This window comes from Hetaerina americana, unplaced genomic scaffold, assembly GCF_022747635.1.
Source record: "Hetaerina americana unplaced genomic scaffold, ioHetAmer1.1.p SCAF_3, whole genome shotgun sequence".
In the NCBI taxonomy this organism is placed as follows: Eukaryota; Metazoa; Arthropoda; class Insecta; order Odonata; family Calopterygidae; genus Hetaerina; species Hetaerina americana.
In genome coordinates, this window is record NW_027286874.1 from 20400623 (window position 1) to 20420201 (window position 19579).

Genomic DNA, 19579 nt, shown 5'->3' on the forward strand with positions numbered 1-19579 from the left:
CACATACACATAAATGGTTTAGATAAATGGTATCGGAAAAATTTTTTCCTGACATGACTGTCTGTCACAGTGTGCTTGTGCTTGCACTGTGTAGGTTTGGTGATGGAGGGTCTGACCTTCAACACACACCAAGCACCTGCAAGCATTTATTCAGGCTAGATCATGTTTTTAGTGGACCCCTGACCAGTGACCCAGTGCGAGGGCAAAATGCAGCAAACAAAAGCAGTGCACCATAAAATTTTGTTTTGGACTGGGAAAATAAGGTACGGAGAAATTGGACATGTTTTGCCAAGTGCTGAAGGATGAAAGTATTTCACAAACTGCTGTTTTTAAGTGGCGCAAGCTCTTCAAAGATGGCTGAGAGAGTGTAGAGGACAAGCCCTGCATTGGACAGCCGTGGACGTCAAGAACCGATCACAACATGTGCGTGAAGTGCTGAATTCAGGCTGTTGGTTATGTGTGTGCATGATCACAGATTGTATTGGCATTGATAAGATGACAGAGCACACCATCATCATTGAAAAGTTTGCAATGCAAAAGATTGTGCTAAACTCATCCCCTAGGTCTTGAGCACTTGAGACTCCAAGATAACTGACTACTCACAAAAAATGGCATCACAACAGTTCCCCAACCCCTTTACAGTCCCAACTTGGCACAAGCAGACTATTTTCTATTCCCAAAAGTGATATTCTCCCTCAAGGAGACCACCATGGGACCCTAAGAGCCATCAAAGAAGCTTGCACGCATATCCTTAAGGGCCTTCCGAAATCCACCAATCAGGGAGCCTTTGAGTTGTGGAAAAGCTGCTGGCAAAAGTGTTTCAATGCTCAAGGGATCTACCTAGAAGAATTTTGAGACGTAGCAATATGTGAAATAAATCTTTTTTTCCAAAATTTTCCCCGATACTGTTTATACAAACCTTGTACATATATGTATGCATACATACATACAAATACACAATTTTATGCTATTTTTCAATTCTTTAAGATTTCCTGGGAATCTGCAACTCTTGGATTTTGGTATACAGAACTTTTGGAAAGAGATTCACAATTCCGCCGATGGTGCCATAATGGTCGGCCCAATGTGTTTTGGATGACAGGCTTCTTCAATCCCCAGGGGTTTTTAACAGCCATGAGACAGGTTAGTCTGCCACTTTTGAGGTTACAATGTAAGATTATACTTTTTCTTCATTCCAGAAGTCTAATTTTCTGTTGAATGGTAACTATATTTAAGATAACAGGCTAATTATAATAGAGGGTGCGAGTAAACGGCATGCAAATAAATATAATTATAGTTTATACAATAATCATACATATTTACCCTATGTATACTATATTACAATTATTATGTCATACAATATTATAATTTTAGTATAAACAGGGATATTTCAGAGGGTGATAGACAGATCTTAAGGTCTTTTGACACTGCTGACTTTGGTTCCTGAAATTTGGATGCTAAGAATAGAATTGTATATGAACTTGGTTCTAAGTTTAAGTACATCACTTTTGACATAATCCAATATCTCCTATCAACTTTTACACATGTGTTTTGTTGACACCATTGTTTACTGAAAAATAAAGTTGATACCACGCAACAATGGTTAGTCTCTGCTCATTTATGATAGGTAGTTGGATTCCAGATTCCAGGAGAAAAAACTATCACACTTATTATGGTAGTTTGAATCAAACTCATTTATCAAATATGATTCCAGTTTTTAAACAATACCATTTTAAATGCCCTTAATTTAGAACCAAAATAAGCATTATGCAACTCAGTCTTAAGAATGAAAGCACATCTTTGGCGAAAATAGGGATACTGCATTGTCTCAGTACATTTTCAACATGGGTATAATGAGATTACTAAATGTTTTGAATGAATAAATTAAATAATCAGTACAGTAAAAGAGGAATTCCACGAACTGAACATATTCCAATTTGCAATGGCTTCCACTGTTGCAATATTGGTGTTGAATCAGTAAAAGTTGTACCACACATTAAGTTAACTATATGACATAAAATTATGCTTTTGCACATAAATTTATGAAAATAAAATATTTATGACTTCATTGAACAGCCATTGCACCTGAAACGCTCACCCATAGTGGTAATATTGTGTTAAATATGTTGCTCATGCATTTTATTCTCCTCCTTTTGCATGGTATTCTGATGCAAACCACTAATTATGAGTTAAGGGAATTGAAATTCATCCCACTAATTGCACTGTACTTCCTATTCTCCCATTTTCAAATTCTGAATCCAGAACAGTTCTCATTACTGTCAGTACATGCAGTTTATTCATGCCCTCAAAGGCATATTTAAAAAAAAATTCAAAGTGCATGGTAAAAAAAAAGCACAGCAAATTTTTTTAAATAGCTCATAAGTACATTTAAAATACAATAAAATTGTGAACCCTGATTTTTCATAATCCTCGACTATATCTACTTGAAACTCATTTGCTTGGGTACAAAGTACATGCTTACCAATAGGGAATTGTGTCATAATGTATATGAAAAAATAGTAACTCTGTGATTCTACATAAATTTATTACTATACGACTTGGGTTTCAATGTTCAGACAACCTGAAGATGACTTTGAACGTCAAAACCCGAGTCGTAACGTAATAAATTTCCAATATGAATCGATTCCATAAAGTTACACCGGAATCCATCAATGGTGTCATAATGTTTAAATTTGGACTGGTTATAGATAACTTAAGGCTGGATCACCGAATTTTGTCCCATGTCCTTATGTATCAACATGAATAAAAGTAAGATTTAAAAAATGCAAATTTTAAAAAATAAGAAAAACCTTAACCCCGCAACACCAACTATGATTCAGTTCCTACAAACTCACCTAACAGATTACACTAACTATATATATATATATTATTACAGCATGGGAGAAGTATCTTAAGTCTTTTTTTGATCTGTGGATGCTTATGCTGGAATTTATGATGCTGACACACTCATCATTAGATTTCCCATGAACCAAACGCATCAGAGTTATAGCAATTTTTAAAATTAATTATCTTATAGTATTGATTTGTTTTTACCAAGATGGAAAATTTCAATAAATATGATTATTTATTTTTGACAATAATTGCTATAAGTTAATTTCTTAGAGCTTGCAATATCTCACTTGCCATTCTACTCTTTCAGGAGGTAACCAGAGCACACAAAGGCTGGGCCCTTGACTCTGTTGTTCTACAAAATCTGATAACACGCCACAATAAAGAAGATCTCACTGATTCACCTCCAGAAGGTGTCTATGTGCATGGCTTATTTCTAGAGGGCGCTTCACTTGATAGACGAAGTGGAAAATTGATTGAAAGCAAGCCAAAAGTACTTTATGAGCAAATGCCAGTAATTTACATTTTTGCTATCAACACTACGGCAGGAAAAGAACCGCGTTTATATGAATGTCCAATTTATAGAAAGCCACAGAGAACTGACTTGAAATATGTTGGATCTATTGATTTTGAGACTGACAATAACCCAAGGCATTGGACTTTGCGTGGAGTAGCACTATTATGTGACATCAAATAAATACTCGGGATGAAATATGGAGCATTGAGTAAAAAATGACTCCGTACAGTCCTACTGCAATTGAGGTAATATTTCGGTGATTAAGTAAAGCAAGGTGAAACTCTATTTTCTACAACAGAAATGTCTTTGTTTTTCAACAAAAAAGTTGATTATTATGTTAAATATGCTACTGAATAGATTAAGACAATACTTTCCTTCTCACAAGATTAGAATACACTGGGTGATAAAATTATCACCATTGGTGAAGTATCCTAAGAATTGAATTTGGAAGTAGATTAGTTTTTAAAATAACAGCCCCTCACTCAATTTAAAAACTCAAATAAGCATACTTTGAAATATATGTTATTTTCATGCCACTCCATACCATAAGAAAACAAGTCTCTTGAAAACCTTTAAAGACCACTTTAGTCAAGTAGTTTAGATCAGCAGGTGGTGTGTTCATTTTCACTATGAAGCAAGATTCCCTATTTAATGGGGACTACTAAAAAGATTCATTACATGAAGTGTATTTATTCAAGAGAACAATTTATGAAATTCATTATCATGTTGTTTAACGTGGGTCATGGTAGTCCAGGGGGTACAGCATTTGACTACTGACTGAAGGACCTGAGTTCGATTCCCAGGCAAGCCTCTCTATGCACAGCAGCTCCACCCAAGCTACGTGTTTTTTTGGTTACCAGATCTTCCCGGGAAACTATAACCAGCTCAGGGAAAGGAACTGCCCCCCCCCCCCCCTACCATGATGTGCAAATTTCTCACGCCGTCGGGCTTAGTGCTGGGTGAACTCTACCATCACATACCCAACTGACCTCTGACCAAGGATTGATTACTGTGTTTATCATGTTGTTTAATGTTTACTCATTGAATAGCCAATGCTTTTTCAAACAATATATAAGGAAACACCTTGCCTATCCTTGCATTCAATATCAAGCGACCATTACTGATGAAAGTTTAATATATTTATTCTTTGAATAAAGTAGTAACCCAAAAATTTATTTAATATAGTTCATGAGCTCATTTATGATAAAAAATAGGTCAAAAAATGTAGAGGCTCTTAATAAGTTCCCTGATAAATTAATATTTTTTATTCCAACAAAAATGCCATTTTTATCATTTACAGGTACAGATATTAATAGGTTACTTTTCAGAAAATTAAGTTGGAGATAAGTCATGACAATGTTTTACCTTAGTTCAACATAAATATAATGGCATGGAAAACTCTTGTGTTATCTATTAAAAATTGCCTCTTAAATGTGATATTATTTTGAAGTTTGCAAAACATTCAAATGTATATTTCATTGCTAGCAACATTAAAATACCCTCCAGTTTTAATTTCTAAGTGAGAGGCCAAAGGTCAATATTTGTAAAGAGTGACTTTGAATGACATACAGTACATATACAATATAAAAACAAAATAAGTTTAATTTGCGAATATATGAAATACAGTAAAACCTTACTAAAATGCATTAATATAATGGATTCTTAAGATTGAGTTATTTTCATAAATGAGGTGTGTACCAAAAACCAATTCTGTACGCATAGACAACAAAACTTCCTTATTGAATATGTACCGTAAAGTGAAGTTCCAGTGGTGAGTCAAATGTTACCATATTGTGTGTGAAGAGACTTTGTAACATAACGTCTTTATTGTAAATAGCAAAGTTAGTGGTGGAGGAAAATATTGTATAAATAGAGTTGCATAGACATTGTAAAGGCAGAAAATGTTAATATGAATCAGTTTAAAATAAAATGTTTTAGCATGAATGTGAACCATAGCTGCACATCCACCATGAGAGTTTATATCCATGCCATCAGTTAATTATAGGACTTCGGTAGTAAAACAATGGCTATTACCGAGTTTTCCTACTGATATGACCGAGTGCTCATCAACAACTACAAAAATTAAGCAGTGCTAGAGCTACAGAATATATGACCATGAGCATCAGTGATTACTTGTTGTCCTGAATAAAAATTTTCATGGATTCAATTTATTCATACTCTGTGGCTGTTTATCGAAGCAAATTCTTGTTGCTTCACAACTGTGATATTCTTCTGCTAATCCCAATAACAATTTTCAATGAATAAGATACCTTTGCAAGTTGACTGAAGTAGCTCTCAGACAAAAAAAAACTTTAAGCCAGAGGAGGAAATCATTGATGAATTCCTTTCCCACACCTGCAACTCCCAACCAAGAGAAACAATAGTGTTGTATTATTGATTTTTTTGCAAGTATTGCACTTCTAAGGACAGGATACTAAAACTAAATTACCAAAATTATAAACACTTCTAACTTTGGAAACTTTTAACGACAATCTTAGATCTTTCAAGATCGTGCAATTTTAAAGTCAATAACACATGATCTAATACAATCTTCGCTAATATATTAAGCTGAAATGTCAGTAAGGAACCCAATGGCTAGAGAGAAACTGTATTTCATTTTGGTTTTTTGTGGAAGTTGATTTATACATACTTATACATGAAAGGACTAGGGAAGATAAAATCTTGAAGAATTTTTCCCATGATAGGAAGGAATATGTGGAGCCCAGTTTAGATTCAAAGTAGTAATGAAAAAAGCAGCACAAAGAAATATCAACATTTTTAATTTTTTGCCCAGAGAATTCTGTTAATCAGTTTAGGGGTGAAAACTGTTTTGATGACCAAATAGTGACTATGTGAAATACATTGAGGAAAAAGGTGACCAAGTAATGGCATTTTCAGCTCAAAAAGTGAAGAGAAAGTGACAATAACCCACATGAAAGGTTACAAGTCAATTTTAATCCCTTTCAGAGATGCCAAGCTCATCTGAAACCATGCAAACACTTAATCTGTGATCCCTGTCCAACAAAGCCTTCCCTCTCTCAATATTTTCATCAGTTTTTGAGGTCAAAGGGCACCCTGAACGTTTGGATTTCTACCCTCCCGAAACAACTTGTGCCACTCAAAAACACCCAATCTACCCATGGTGTTATCACCACAAGTGGCCTTGAACTAACCATGAGTCTCGATCCCAGTTTCACACAAAATTTGATGGTGTAGTCCTGTTCCAATTACAGCAGCCAGAAAAACCGCCACCTGTCTATCCAGGAAAAAATAAGGCATACTACTGTTAGGACAGACCTATTAGACATATGCCTGTTGCAGAAGTCTTGCTTCCTGACTGTATAAAACTTTATGAAATGCAATTTTATAATGCTTAATTTAAATAGAAGTAAGAACAATTAATAATAGCTAAACCCCTTTTTAACAAAATTATTATGTTTTTTAATGTGTTCACAATAAATACTAAATACATTTGTTTGGAGTATGTCCAGAAAACCAATTCTGTGGTAATAGCAACGTTTGGCATGCTAAAATGATTCACATCAACATTTACAATATTGTTATATATATAATGTCCACTAGTCTGGCAAGTTTCTGATTCTTCTCTCACATTTCTACTTAAAAATGCTTACATACATGTACCACAGAATATTTTATAGATAATACACTGTATTATCAGACATGAGAAATATGCATATCCATGAAATGTACTAAATGATGGGCTTGAGTAAAACCTATCCAACTGTGAATTGTACTGACATTCTGAACATATTATAATCTTTCAGTTCTATAAATGATCAAACCAAAATTGATTCCAAGTATTTACACTTCAATGAAGTGGGTTATGCCTATGGGAAGGGTAAAACAAAAAGCAAATAACATGCTAAAATAGTGGGGACAGTATTTCTTAGTATGCATTGGTCCAACAGTTAGTATTGAAAACAAAACAAGATCCAATTTAGTAATTTGAAAATTGTGCAGGATCCAGCTCTCCATCATCACTATTTTGCTATCACCCTGCCTACTCCGAGGATGACTGGGAAATTGAGTGGAATGAGCCAAATATCTTTCATTGCCTTCCTCTCACCAGTGGCAAAGTTGTATAAAAACTAAATGTCCAGTTGAGTATAAAAGGCATTTTTCAGAGTACTAACTTTATATTCAAACCCTGTTTTCTTTCAAGTGGTGAATGCTAGCTATATGTCGGTGACTTCAAAGCCTCTTCCCTGCTAATGGGGGGAAATTGAATTTTAAGTTTTTGCTTTTCCTATCAAGCTTTGCAGAATCTCAGTACCTTGAGTGATGTTTCTCTCTGATCATCCCAGTCAACTTCTAGTCTTCCCGTTGCCTCTCCACTCATTAGATTGGGCTACCGGTCCCTCCTTTCAAATTGCTATTTAGAACGGCAGATTTTATGGAATAAGCCCTAATGAACATGAGGAATAAGAGAGGTCAGTTCCATTTAAAGCTGCACCTTGAAATGCTCAAGGCCTCAAAGATAGTAATTTCAAAACATCACTACATATAAAAAAGTTTACCATACATACAACTGCAATAGAATTTGGACTTAAAAGAATGGACTAATTCTTGGTAGCCTATTTTGTTTTTTAATAGTGATTTCTAAAAAAAGAAAGTGCATTTTCGAATTCATGGACAAATTACCTATGATAAAAATGATCATATGAATGATGATATCCTGTGACCATGGGAATTTCCTTCTGAATTGGAAGAGCCAATATTGTAAACCTAAGAATAAAAGAAAACAAAGCATGGAATAGAACTGCACTGCAACAGTATTGTCATCAATTCCTTCCCATTTAAGTTTCATCCCAGGTGCTCCTCTATAATGATTTGTAAGTCTGCTGAAGTAAAACAAATTATTTCTGCAGAAATTGTCTGTCCTGAAAGGATCCAGCCATTCAATATTTTGAGAAAAATAGCCTACTTAGAACAATGAGGCCTTAGTCTGCTGCGAAGTAACCCTCTTGGGACCTCATACACTTATCCCAGCATCTCTTCCACTATTCAAAACAATTGGCATTGTCCTTTTTTGAAATGGTCATAACTTTCCTTATTGCATTCTTCTTTGTTGTCAACCAACTGTTATGAAGATTGAGCTTCTCTATCAGGATCATAGAAGAAGACCCATGACTCACCTCCAGTTATGACCTTTTTGGGAAAACTTAGGTCATTGTTTGCGGCTTGGAGCAAGTCCCCTGCAACTGCAGCACAAAATTCTTGATGTAGAAGAGATAAAAAAGAAGGCAGCTGAAGACTATTCTGAAAAGAGACTTTTATTTTGATAAGTGGAAGACTTGTTAGCAGTCCAAGTGGAGTAAGGCCTCATCGTTCTAGGTAGGCTACTTTTCTCAAAATATTGCATGACTGGATACCTTCTGGACAGACCTTGTATTTTAAAATCATAAATGCCCTTTTTTTCAAGTTTACCATTTTCACCCTGTTTTTCCTTAAACAACTGAGATGATAAATACTTAGGTCTTGAATGATAAGCGGAAAATAATAATGGCAGAGAAAAGGAAACTGAAATTAAATGCAGAGCCATGCATTGCATTTTTTGTACACCATGCAGCTTAGTTGCACAAGGCTGTATGAATGATCAACAATCCACAAGGGCAGTTCATGAGGAGGCAAGAACGACAAAATACACCCATAGGGGCCATTTCCTTCCCCTGTACTACTTGAGGTATCCCAAGAAGATTTGGATATCAAAAAATCACACGCCATATTGATAAAAAAGATGTAAGACTTACACTAGCTTTAAAATCATCATGAATTTGCCTGTCAAAAATCAAAGGTAAATATCATACGCACATTAATTTTTACACTTTTGCAAATGAAATGTAAGATTAATTTGTGCAAGTATATAAAAATGAAAACTGTAATTTCTTTCGAAAATCTACTGAGAATATATTTGTATGAAGAATCAGAATGGGAACTAACTACTCAATTTCCGAAACCACATCAGCTCTGCAGCTGTTGCTCCCTCTTGATACTGTAAACTTCCAATAGTGGCTTACCCTCAGCCTCTTTTTTACAACAGACACTTCAAGCTGACATATACCAAGATTTCATTTAACACTTAGTAGGAAACCTCTGAAGATGATAAAACACAGAAGAACAAAGAAGTTGATGCTGATAGGACTTACAACACAGAATCCATCAGATGAGAATCCAGCAAAGTTATGCAATATCTCATTAACTTACACTTGGTCCAAGAGTCTGTCAAGGGAAACAATTAAAAGTACTAGCTGAAATAATAAACAATTCTTACATAAAATGGTCGTGGTATGAAATGCATGGGAAGAAGTGACAAATAGTGACACTTGGTGGAAATAATTAATTTTAAACAACACAATGAAAAATGTTAGACAAAATGAAATTAAATAATTCTGGAATCATATATTTGATGTAATATATTTCTATTCTGGAATAACATTTAATTTACTTTATTATATTTTATGATTTTAATGTACTACGTTTAATTGTAAGTTCCAGAAAGTCCAAATCATTTAAAAAATAAATGACGGCAGGAGTTGTTCCTTTTTTACAAATGAATAATTTGATGTTGTTTTCATAATTCCATTAATTTCATCTAAGTTCAACTTATGCTAAAGTTCATTGGCATATTGTAGGCTACTGGATTTTAAAAAAATGCTAATCAATATGAAATGAATGAATGTGAAAATCTTTGTTCATTAGAAGGGCAGAGGCCTTAGTGCGCAGCATATTGGTATTTTTTTCAAGTCTCAAGATTAAAATTTAAGTTTCTCACAGTTATTCCTTACAGACAGGCACAGGATAAGGTTTGTAGAAACATGTTTAGAAGTCTTTTTCTTGTGAAAACAGTCCTAAGGTCTATATTTAATGGTGGACCTTTTATCACAAATTTGAAACTAAGTTTTTCACTGCAAAGAGGTTTTTCCCAAATTAATTCTTTCACACATGCTAAGACCATAACTCTGCTAACACTGCACACTGCTGGTGAGAATGAACTCACTGCCCTACCTTGCCCATCATCATGCATCTGCAGATGTCATATTGTTACATAGCCAATTTATTCAGTAAATGAGACCTGAATTAATAGGATAGTATTACATAACAGTGGATTTACAAGCCAACACTCGCAGTAAAGAAAGTTAAATGGTCCGTTAGCTTAACAAAATCAAACACATAGTTGTATACACTTTGGAGTACGATGGGACTTAAGCTATAAGGAGTAGCAGTGGAATGAATCAGATTGCATGAGAAAGGACAGCAAGGTGTACGGCAGCACAGGAAAGGAATAAGGAAGAGGTTGAATGAGTGTAAGACTGGAGACAAAGATACTAAACAATGTACGTTGGAGAGAAAAATTCATTCTGATGTCTAGTCAAGTCTTCACAGGTTTTCCACCACGTCAGGGATTCAGCTGCTAAGGTTTTGATGGCTAACTCTGCCATTTTCCTCAGAAAAAAGTCAAAAGAAAAACTCAGAAAGACTTCACTAGAATCATGTACTGGGAAAGCAACAAATCTTCATTCCAAAGAAACTGTGGGAGTAACTTACTGTGGGAGAAATGCCGCAAGAGTAACTTACAATGGAGTCATCCGCTAATGAGCATTTCAATGCAACAATTTCAGAGAGCATCAATTCATATCCCTGTCAAGGCAAATGATTTTTACACTCAGAAATTGTTATATCTTCATTCCAATAGTTTCCTGTCCCTAAATTTTCTCACCTAAATCCTTCATACCCTGCAAGAATGGCATCGTGACGGAGCCATTGTAATCATTTTCTACATTTTGACCAGCATTTCTTTACCCCCTGAAATTGTCATACCCATCATACCAATTTGTCGGCATACCCATGCAGCTCTACTTTTGATGTTTGAAGGTGGGAAGCAACTTTTCCCAATTGCTCCCATTCTTTTGCTGCTGAAATAGGTATTACCAATAGAAAAATTAGGTTAGCAATTTATGTAAATATTTATTTTCCCTTCACAGCCTGAAAAACTCCGTAAAATGCAATGAACACCAATTCTTTTAACGAAGTATAATTACAGACAACAAAAATCACCATGTCTTAAGTAGATATAAGTATAATAACATAATGAAAATCAATAAATATTTTAAAAATCATTCACAAACTATACCTTAATAACAGCCTTTCTTAAAAGCCACAGAGAGTAGAATGAATTATGGCATACAACAGAATATAACCATTCAGTACCATGGCCATCATTTTAAGCTTCACTTTTTCCTCTTAGCCTTGAGGTAGAAGGACACATTAATTCCATAAACTTGCCCATGAGAAATAAAAGAAAATATTGCCATATATTTCAAGGTAAACAAAGTCCACCTAAAACATGCCTTGCTTTTGCTTCTTCAAAGATTGGTTCTTCCTATGATGGTTGGAACGACCGGCTTTGTTAGCATTCTTACGCTGGCGATTTAACTGGGTAGCATGGTCCTGTCCTTGACCCTTTGGTTTTCCAGTAACATCCTTTTCGATTACAGGTCTCTTTGTTGTCCTCATTGCCATTCGCCTTTGTTCCATTTTTTCTCTGATTTCCGCAGGATTTGCAACAAAATTACAACTATTTTTCAACACATCAGTATCTGCAGGTTCTTCTGCGTCTTCACTTTCACTATCCTCGGAAGAATCCAAAACTACCTCCCTAAGGACCCTGGGAGTAACAAATGTTCTCCTACAGCTGGCATCATTATCATCATATGTATCATCGTATTCATCATCATAAGTATCAACACCACCATTTTGGACATCAACTTCACTTACAACACCTAAGCGATTATACATATCTGCCATTTCAATTCTATGTGATTTGTCATCAATTAGTTCTCCTAGGTCTTTGTATTTTTCTTTTTTCTTCCCTAAGTTCACTCTTGACATGTCGATCTTATCATTTGTCATTATATCAAATTCATCACCATCAAAAACATTGATTCTGTGGTTCAAATAATTATCTTCCAATTTAGGTGGTTTCTTTTCTTCCAAAGGAATACCAGCAATGGAATCTTTCAAAATGGCATCAATAACTCTCTCTGTTGAATAATCCATTTCAGTCAAGTAGTTCCGAATGATGCTTACTTCAACGTCAGGAAGGATATCGCTTACTGAAGATATTCTGCACTGGAGTTCCATGTCTGATATGTTTTTTAATTGGCGTGATTCTTCATTTTCAGCAGAAACAACGGCGACGGCACCTGCAGTATCTATCTCTTCTTTTTTGTCCAACTGAGAGACTAATTCACTGATTTTCTTATCGGGAAGTGCATGAGAAAGTACAGATTCCATAATGAAAGAAATTTTATCATTCTCAATTTCAGAAGAGTTAACTTCTTTCATTGTAAGGAAATCTTTGTGCGCGTTATATATTTTGTTATAATCCCTCACAAAGATATCAAATGGAAGACAGTCATACCACACATCAAGAAAATTATTGATACACTTTTTCACTCCATCTTCATCACTATCAAATTTACATTTTAGCGATTCGCTAAGGAAGTGTGCATTGATTAAATTTAAAGTTTTTAACATCTCCTCTCGTAAAAGGCGCAGTTTTCTCGTCAATTTTCTGTATTCTTCAGTATCAGCATTGCTACTATTTATCAAGAGAGAGATTTCACCAGCATAGTTGTACAATAACGGGACTGTGCTATAGTAAAGATCACCAAGCAGAGAGACAAATTTATACTTCAGTAGCATACTACAAACAACGGAATGGAATTCAATTAGGGCTGTTACTGAAAAAACTACATCAAGAAGATAGCTAATGATGTCAAGTAGAGGAATGAGGCACACAGTGCCTTGGCACACTGCAGAATTTGAGGCATCAATGATGGAGACGAAATCTCTTGACTTCTGCATTATTTCTTTCAACGATTTAGTGGCACAAATTACTGCTTCATCCAGATCGTTTAAATATAGTGGTTGAATTGTGAAAACTGTACTCACTATTTTGGATACCTCCGAGTGATTACCACCACCGTAAATTAAACAAATATCATAAATCGTTGGGATGTCAAATATAAACTTATCATATATTAAATTACCAAATTCAGAAGAAGTTAGCACAGGAGTAGCTTCTTTCGATTTGTCGTAATTGGTGAGGCGTGTGTAAACAGCAAGAACTAGCGCATGAATCTTATCTTGAGCTTCGTGGATACTTCTAGATCTCTGGCTGTCCACAGAATCGTAGAATTCTTCCAATTCATATGGTCTAGGAGTATTCTGAAGGTACGAGTTCAAAACAGCTGGTACTCTTTCGTCGAATACGAACTGTGACCAAAACTTACAATATGGTAACTCAAGAAGCCATATCAAATCTTCCTGTATCTCGTTCAATCTACTAAGCCATTCTTCTACTTCACTTTGGGACAACACGCCTTTGGAAGCTGCAAGGGGAGGCGGAATGTAACTGAGATACACACGATCTTCTACATAACTCTCATTGAACTTTGTCAATAATGACGCGCAGGTGTCTTCTGCGTAGTTATCGGCCCCGCCTTTCGCCATCCTGGATGTTTCTCAAGCTGTGATAAAGATCAACATCTACTGTATTCATACCAATTAGGCCTGTTCAAAATAAGAAAATAATTAGCAATAGCGTATGGTTAAAAGTATGCTTCAAAAGATGGGCATTTCGAATTTACTGTCACTAAGGGGTTTTCCAATTCATTACATGAAATACAAATATATAACCTACGGTTGACAGCTTGTTCTATCTATGTATACACTACGAAATAAATTAATTACATGAGGTAATAACTTTTAAAAATCATACCATGACTCAAAGATAAAAGGGTGACTTCCTTTTGACAACTCCTTCCAATATGCACAAAATATCAATCCACATTCAGCACTCGAAACTCATCGGGCAATTCACCCACATAAGATAGCCGACATAAGCTTACATTCGATTGCATTTTGTTTGCATGTATCATAAGCATGGTATCCCGAAAGAGTTACACATCCGCGGTTTAGTCAGCTCTGTTTTGTCGGCAAATATTGATGGCGTGTGTGTTTCTCAGTCTCAAAAATGGCGGACTTCAAATATCTTTTTTGTTGAAAAGGTAAAATAATTGTCTAAACACATAATACATTGAAATAAAAAATGCAATCTCTTCATGAAAAAATTCTGAAGCACTTAAATAGAGGATTAAATTATGGTTTGATAAGAATTTTAGCGTCTTGAGTCAATCGCAAGTTCTAGTGCTTTATTTCCGACACATATTTTATATCAATGTTCCGTATATACACGGCTCATCCAATAATAATGAGTAACATATTTTCAAGAAATTGTGTGGACATTTTTTAAGCTCTGCAAAATATCATATAAAGAAACTATTCTGTCATTCTTTTGAAGAAAACAATATTTTTCATTCTACGAAGAGCACATACGAGTACGAACTTAAACCAAAGTTATGCTGTATCCACTTATGACAATCCACAGGGGAATATTCGCCTCTTAATAGCAAATGGAAGATTACTATAGCATGGGACATACCGTCTGACATGATAATACTAATAGCAACTAATAGTAGCAAGAAAATCATAGATGAAGGTAACATTTATCGGCCTACAATAGACCTCGATACATTTATCTCTATTGGGATACGCATTGATAGATCATTAAATTTACCTCTTGGTCTGTAATTTCATTTATAATTCAAAAGGATGAAATAACCAAAAGTCTAAGAGAGAGAAGGTTTTGAATGAAGCAATTTTTTAGACTATACGTGCGCCACCACCCGGCTCGAGGGCTAAAGAAAGCCTTTGCTGCACTGAGAGAAGGCCATTAAAATCTATGTTACAATAGTAAAAGTAGAAAGAACATTGAAATTGCGAATAGAAGCGGCGTCTAAAGAAATTGATTCATATCTTTTGTAGGTCTGAGGAGTTAACATTAACTCGACTACTATTTTCAATTTAAGATAATATTCTAATAGCCTGCGAAAATAAATCGACGTTAATTCTTCTGCTTGTTTAAACATGGTAAGTAAATTATGTACGTGTTGACTCTTATAGAACTAGAATGTTTACGAACTTAATAAAGCCCTGTGTTAATAAATGCGAGGTCGCGGAAAATAGAAATATTGAAGTATTTTACAGTTTAAAAAATTATTTAAGCTGTCAATATGCTCATTTTCTTCATTGTGGTGCCGGTCAATCATGCCTTGTGATTCTTATAAAATTACCGATTGTAAGTGTAAAAGTTTGTAAACATTTGATGACTTTACTTTCCAGTTATTCTACTCATTTTTTAAGTCGCTGGTCGGAAAAGAGGTCGTGGTGGAACTGAAAAATGAATTAAGGTATCCTTTGATTCATATAAATCTCGTTTAGTAAACACTGGCATTTGAAATTGCAAAGGTGTGCAATATACATTAAAATAGGCGTCCCTTTAGATATAGAAAAATACCTATCCACATTTTTGCATTTCCAATGTTAATGCGCATTATTATTTCATGATAGCATCTGCGGAACCCTGTATGCCGTGGATCAATATCTGAACATTAAACTGACAGATGTCAGCGTGACGGATCCTGATAAATATCCACACATGGTAAGTGGCAGTTAACATGAGCAACGTAGATGTAATGAAGATTTGGCTCGCAATTCATTATTTTTCATTACTTGCAGCTCTCTGTGAAGAATTGTTTCATACGAGGGTCTGTTGTAAGATATGTACAACTTCCAGCCGATGATGTGGATACTCAGCTTTTGCAGGATACCGCCCGTAAAGATGCAGCGACAGCCGTCAGATCGTAACAGCATCAGCGTGTTCCCAATTTGTTCACTTTTTTTCCTGTTTACTGAAGTGTGGATGGATGTTTAAATCCCTAAAGTTATTTTCCCGTTTTGTATATATGAGAAAAGCCAAATAATTTACATTATACGAAATAACCTGTGTTCACCAGTTGTTGAATACTTGATGTATTTTTAATAAATACTCCCATTTTGTATATCTTCGTGCATTCCATGTCATTATATCGGTTCTCCAAAAACCTACAGACATTTTAATTAGGGAAAAATAAATAGCAGGAATGAAGGAGCATCAGGATGTGGCACAAGGGCAGTATTATACTTAACTCTAGAATTGTGTGCAATTATAGCAAATGTAGGTTTGAACAAGTATCTGGAAAGATTGAATTAAAAATGGAAAACCATTACATCAAATGATATTTGTGTTTATTAATCAACACGTAATAGTAGCTGCTGTGGTATTAGAGTGCGGTGGGGAATTGGGGGTGAGATAGGAGAGAGGAAAAGAATGGAAGGGGAACGGAAAGTATGTGGGTTTGAGGAGAGGTTAACTGTAGGGTTAGGTGCTGCATTGTGCAATGTTAGGTGAGGCTAAAATCCAGTGGTAGTTAGTATCCCATCAAAAATTGACTGGTGGTCTATCAATAATATGGTGTATAGGTGTCCATATTTAAATTATACACAAAATGATTTTAATAATAAGAGGTACCTATTCAAGGTGGTATTATAATTCGCATATAGTAGTACATAATGAAATACTTTAACTAGATGTGTTTTACACATTTGAAAAAAAAATACCAAATAGTTTCCTTACTTTCATTCAACTTCGATGAAGCTGGAATACTGATGCAGCTTCAATAGTTATATTATACTACCTGACAATGTTGATGACCATTATTGCTACATTATTTGCACATTCCTTGGGGTGTCATTATTTCCTCCAATGTCAATATTATGGGGATGCACTTTGATCACTGTTACAGCTGGTTTATCCATGTTACTGAACTATGCAAAACTTCTCCATTGAGTATCAAATGAGATTTCTTTTTTAATGCAGTTTCACTCAATATTTTAAATTAATTTACCATTCCAATTTCTATGCTAGTTTTCTAAGGTAATGTTTTTTGGGGATCTTCAGTGAGTCTGTCACAAATATTATTTTTAATTCTAAAAAGCTAAATACAAATATGATAGGGGGATCTATCGTACCCCTTGTAGACCTTAAATGGAAAAATTGAACGTATTATTAATACCCTATGAGTGTATTTATCACACGAATATTCTTTCATAAAATAATCATCTTCTTCGGGGACTTTATAGGATCCTTCAAAGCCCTGAGAAATTCACATTTTAAGAGGACAACTCAGCAGTTCAACGGTTAAAGCACTCTGCTGGAAATCGAGGAAGTGAATGATTTTTACACTGAGGCATTTCTGCATTTTGATGCATGTCAGTGGATGACTATAGTAGAGGATATATAAGTAACCATCATGGCATTTGCTGCAGTTTTTTTTAACATTCATGTCAGTGATGGACTAAGATTGAGAAGAAAAATTTAGAACTCCCAAAATCTATACCTATTTACAGAGATATATATATATACACACACATATATATATATATATACATACACACACACATATATATATATATATATATATATATATATATATATACATACATATATATGTAAAACTGGTTTAGGTCATACAAATTACTATTGATTGAGAATAAAACTTGTCTATAATTTCATGTATTTAAGTCAATTCACCTATGTTTAGTCTTCTTCTTGGAATAGATTCTCTTTAATCAATTCGCCCATTCAGCTTGGTAAAATTTTTGGGATTATCTCTAAGTAAAAATCCAGAGTGGTATTCTCATGGAAAAGAAATAATTAATGAAATGGCCACTGGAACAAATATGATCATGAAAATAGCCGGAGCTATCTCACTAGAGACTTAGAAACTAATATATTATGCTGAAATTCATGCCTACTTGACCTATGAAGCTATCTTCTCAGGGGTCTTGTGCAGGAATTAAGGAATTCTCCATGAAAAATGTCCATAAAAGCAATATTGATTGCTCCCATCAGGACCACATGAAGGCCACTATTTAAGAAATTGAAATTATTGACCTAGTCATGCATACACATTCTTTATTGTTTCTTATTTGTAAAAAAAGGATTGTTTTTACCTATATCCACTGGGCATAGTAATTTGGCAGAAGAGAGAATGAGCAGCTGAAAAATCAACTACTCACTTTAAGACAGGACCTTATCACTCAACTTCACTTATTCATAACAAACTTCCCACGAGCATAAAAAATAGTCCTGAGAGACTGGTTTTAAATTTGAACTTAATATATGTTCCACTTCTTGTGTTACTTCAGTGTAGGTGTATTCTTGGGTGACGCATTATGATAAAACTGTTGTCCCTTGCATAACAGTTTTCTGTACAGTAATATTTATTGTATTAGCTTCTCATTCTTTTTTACTATGTTCTATGCCATGTGCTTCAGCAAAAGTGGGAGAAAGGAGTTGACATGAAAATAATAAGGGAGACGGAAATGAGTATGATGAAGGGAGGAAAAAAGTAGCACACGTGGGAGTAACAATTATGTACTTCTAGAAGAAGATGATCGATTAAGTTTATAGAGAATTATTGAAGTTTATTGATGGTAAAGACTTGCTGAAGAAGATGGCCATTGAAGACAATACGAAGGTGGTCCCGTAAGTACCCGGCCTGACCTAGAGATGGCATTAATTGTTTGAAAAATATCACTGTATTAGGAAGTAAGCAATCTAAAAAGCCTATGTTTCGAGGTTGAAGACGCTACATTGTTTAGTTTTTTTTGGCAGTCATCAACAGTTAACCTTTTCAGTGAATTCGTGAAAATGGAGAAAATTGGTCATTGTTATGTGATACAATACTTTTATTTGAGAGGCCTCCGCCCAACCAATATTAAAGCTAAACTGGATTCTATTCTGAGTGAGTCTGCTCCTTCGTTTACAGCAATAAAATATTGGGTAGCAGAGTTAAAACAAGGCCGTACGAGCTGTCAAGACCAGCATTGCATTGGTCGACCAAATGAGGTGAGACTCCAGAAATGTGAAAGATAGGTGCCACGTTTGCTCACACTCAAGCAAAACCAGTGTCGTCAAGATGTTTCAATTGAGTGTTTAGCATTGTTTCATAGCAACTAAGCAGAATTCATGCAACATTTCATAACCATGAATGAAACATGGGTCCATTACTTCACACCCGAGACAAAAGAACAATCAAAACGATGGATTCAAAAAGGATAACCAGCTCCAAAGAAGGCAAAGACCATTTCATCTGCAGGCAAGGTCATGGCATCAGGTTTTTGGGATGTGTATGGGATAATTTTCATTGACTATCTTGAAAAAGGAAACACTATCAACGACGAGTA

The 19579-nt window shown here is 35.0% G+C and overlaps 3 protein-coding genes across 4 annotated transcripts in view; 2 read left to right on the top strand and 1 right to left on the bottom strand.

Moving 5' to 3' along the window:
- Dhc1 (Dynein heavy chain 1) overlaps window positions 1-3544 on the top strand; it is a 171885-nt gene extending 168341 nt beyond the window's left edge. The window contains exons 77-78 of the mRNA XM_071588843.1: window positions 988-1140; window positions 3158-3544. Of these exons, the coding sequence (XP_071444944.1) occupies window positions 988-1140; window positions 3158-3544 (540 nt within the window). The remainder of the gene's footprint in view (window positions 1-987; window positions 1141-3157) is intronic.
- Window positions 3545-11330: 7786 nt separating this feature from the next.
- LOC139690850 (activating signal cointegrator 1 complex subunit 2) lies at window positions 11331-14374 on the bottom strand. Of its 2 annotated transcripts, none has more exons than XM_071588453.1 (2): window positions 14169-14374; window positions 11331-13917 (listed from the first exon to the last, which is right to left on the bottom strand). In XM_071588453.1, exon 2 carries the CDS (start codon window positions 13898-13900, stop codon window positions 11723-11725), a length of 2178 nt encoding a protein of 725 aa, XP_071444554.1. In that variant the 5' UTR covers window positions 13901-13917; window positions 14169-14374; the 3' UTR covers window positions 11331-11722. The 2 variants fall into 2 exon arrangements, with proteins under 2 accessions (XP_071444554.1, XP_071444553.1); XM_071588452.1 differs by having other exon boundaries at window positions 11331-13960.
- An 807-nt stretch (window positions 14375-15181) lies between these two features.
- Window positions 15182-16337, top strand: LOC139690613 (U6 snRNA-associated Sm-like protein LSm2). The gene is made up of 4 exons (XM_071588095.1): window positions 15182-15379; window positions 15632-15699; window positions 15860-15950; window positions 16028-16337. The coding sequence occupies exons 1-4, from the start codon at window positions 15377-15379 to the stop codon at window positions 16154-16156; spliced, it is 291 nt and encodes a 96-aa protein (XP_071444196.1). The 5' UTR covers window positions 15182-15376; the 3' UTR covers window positions 16157-16337.
- The last annotated feature ends 3242 nt before the right edge of the window (window positions 16338-19579 follow it).

Bases quoted from the DNA above. Each gene is read 5' to 3' on its own strand.
- LOC139690613 (XM_071588095.1), top strand. The intron at 15,700-15,859 runs GTATCCTTTGAT...ATTTCATGATAG, and splicing joins GAACTGAAAAATGAATTAAG to CATCTGCGGAACCCTGTATG. The intron at 15,951-16,027 runs GTAAGTGGCAGT...CATTACTTGCAG, and splicing joins CTGATAAATATCCACACATG to CTCTCTGTGAAGAATTGTTT.
- LOC139690850 (XM_071588453.1), bottom strand. From the start codon at position 13,900: ATGGCGAAAGGCGGGGCCGATAACTACGCAGAAGACACCTGCGCGTCA.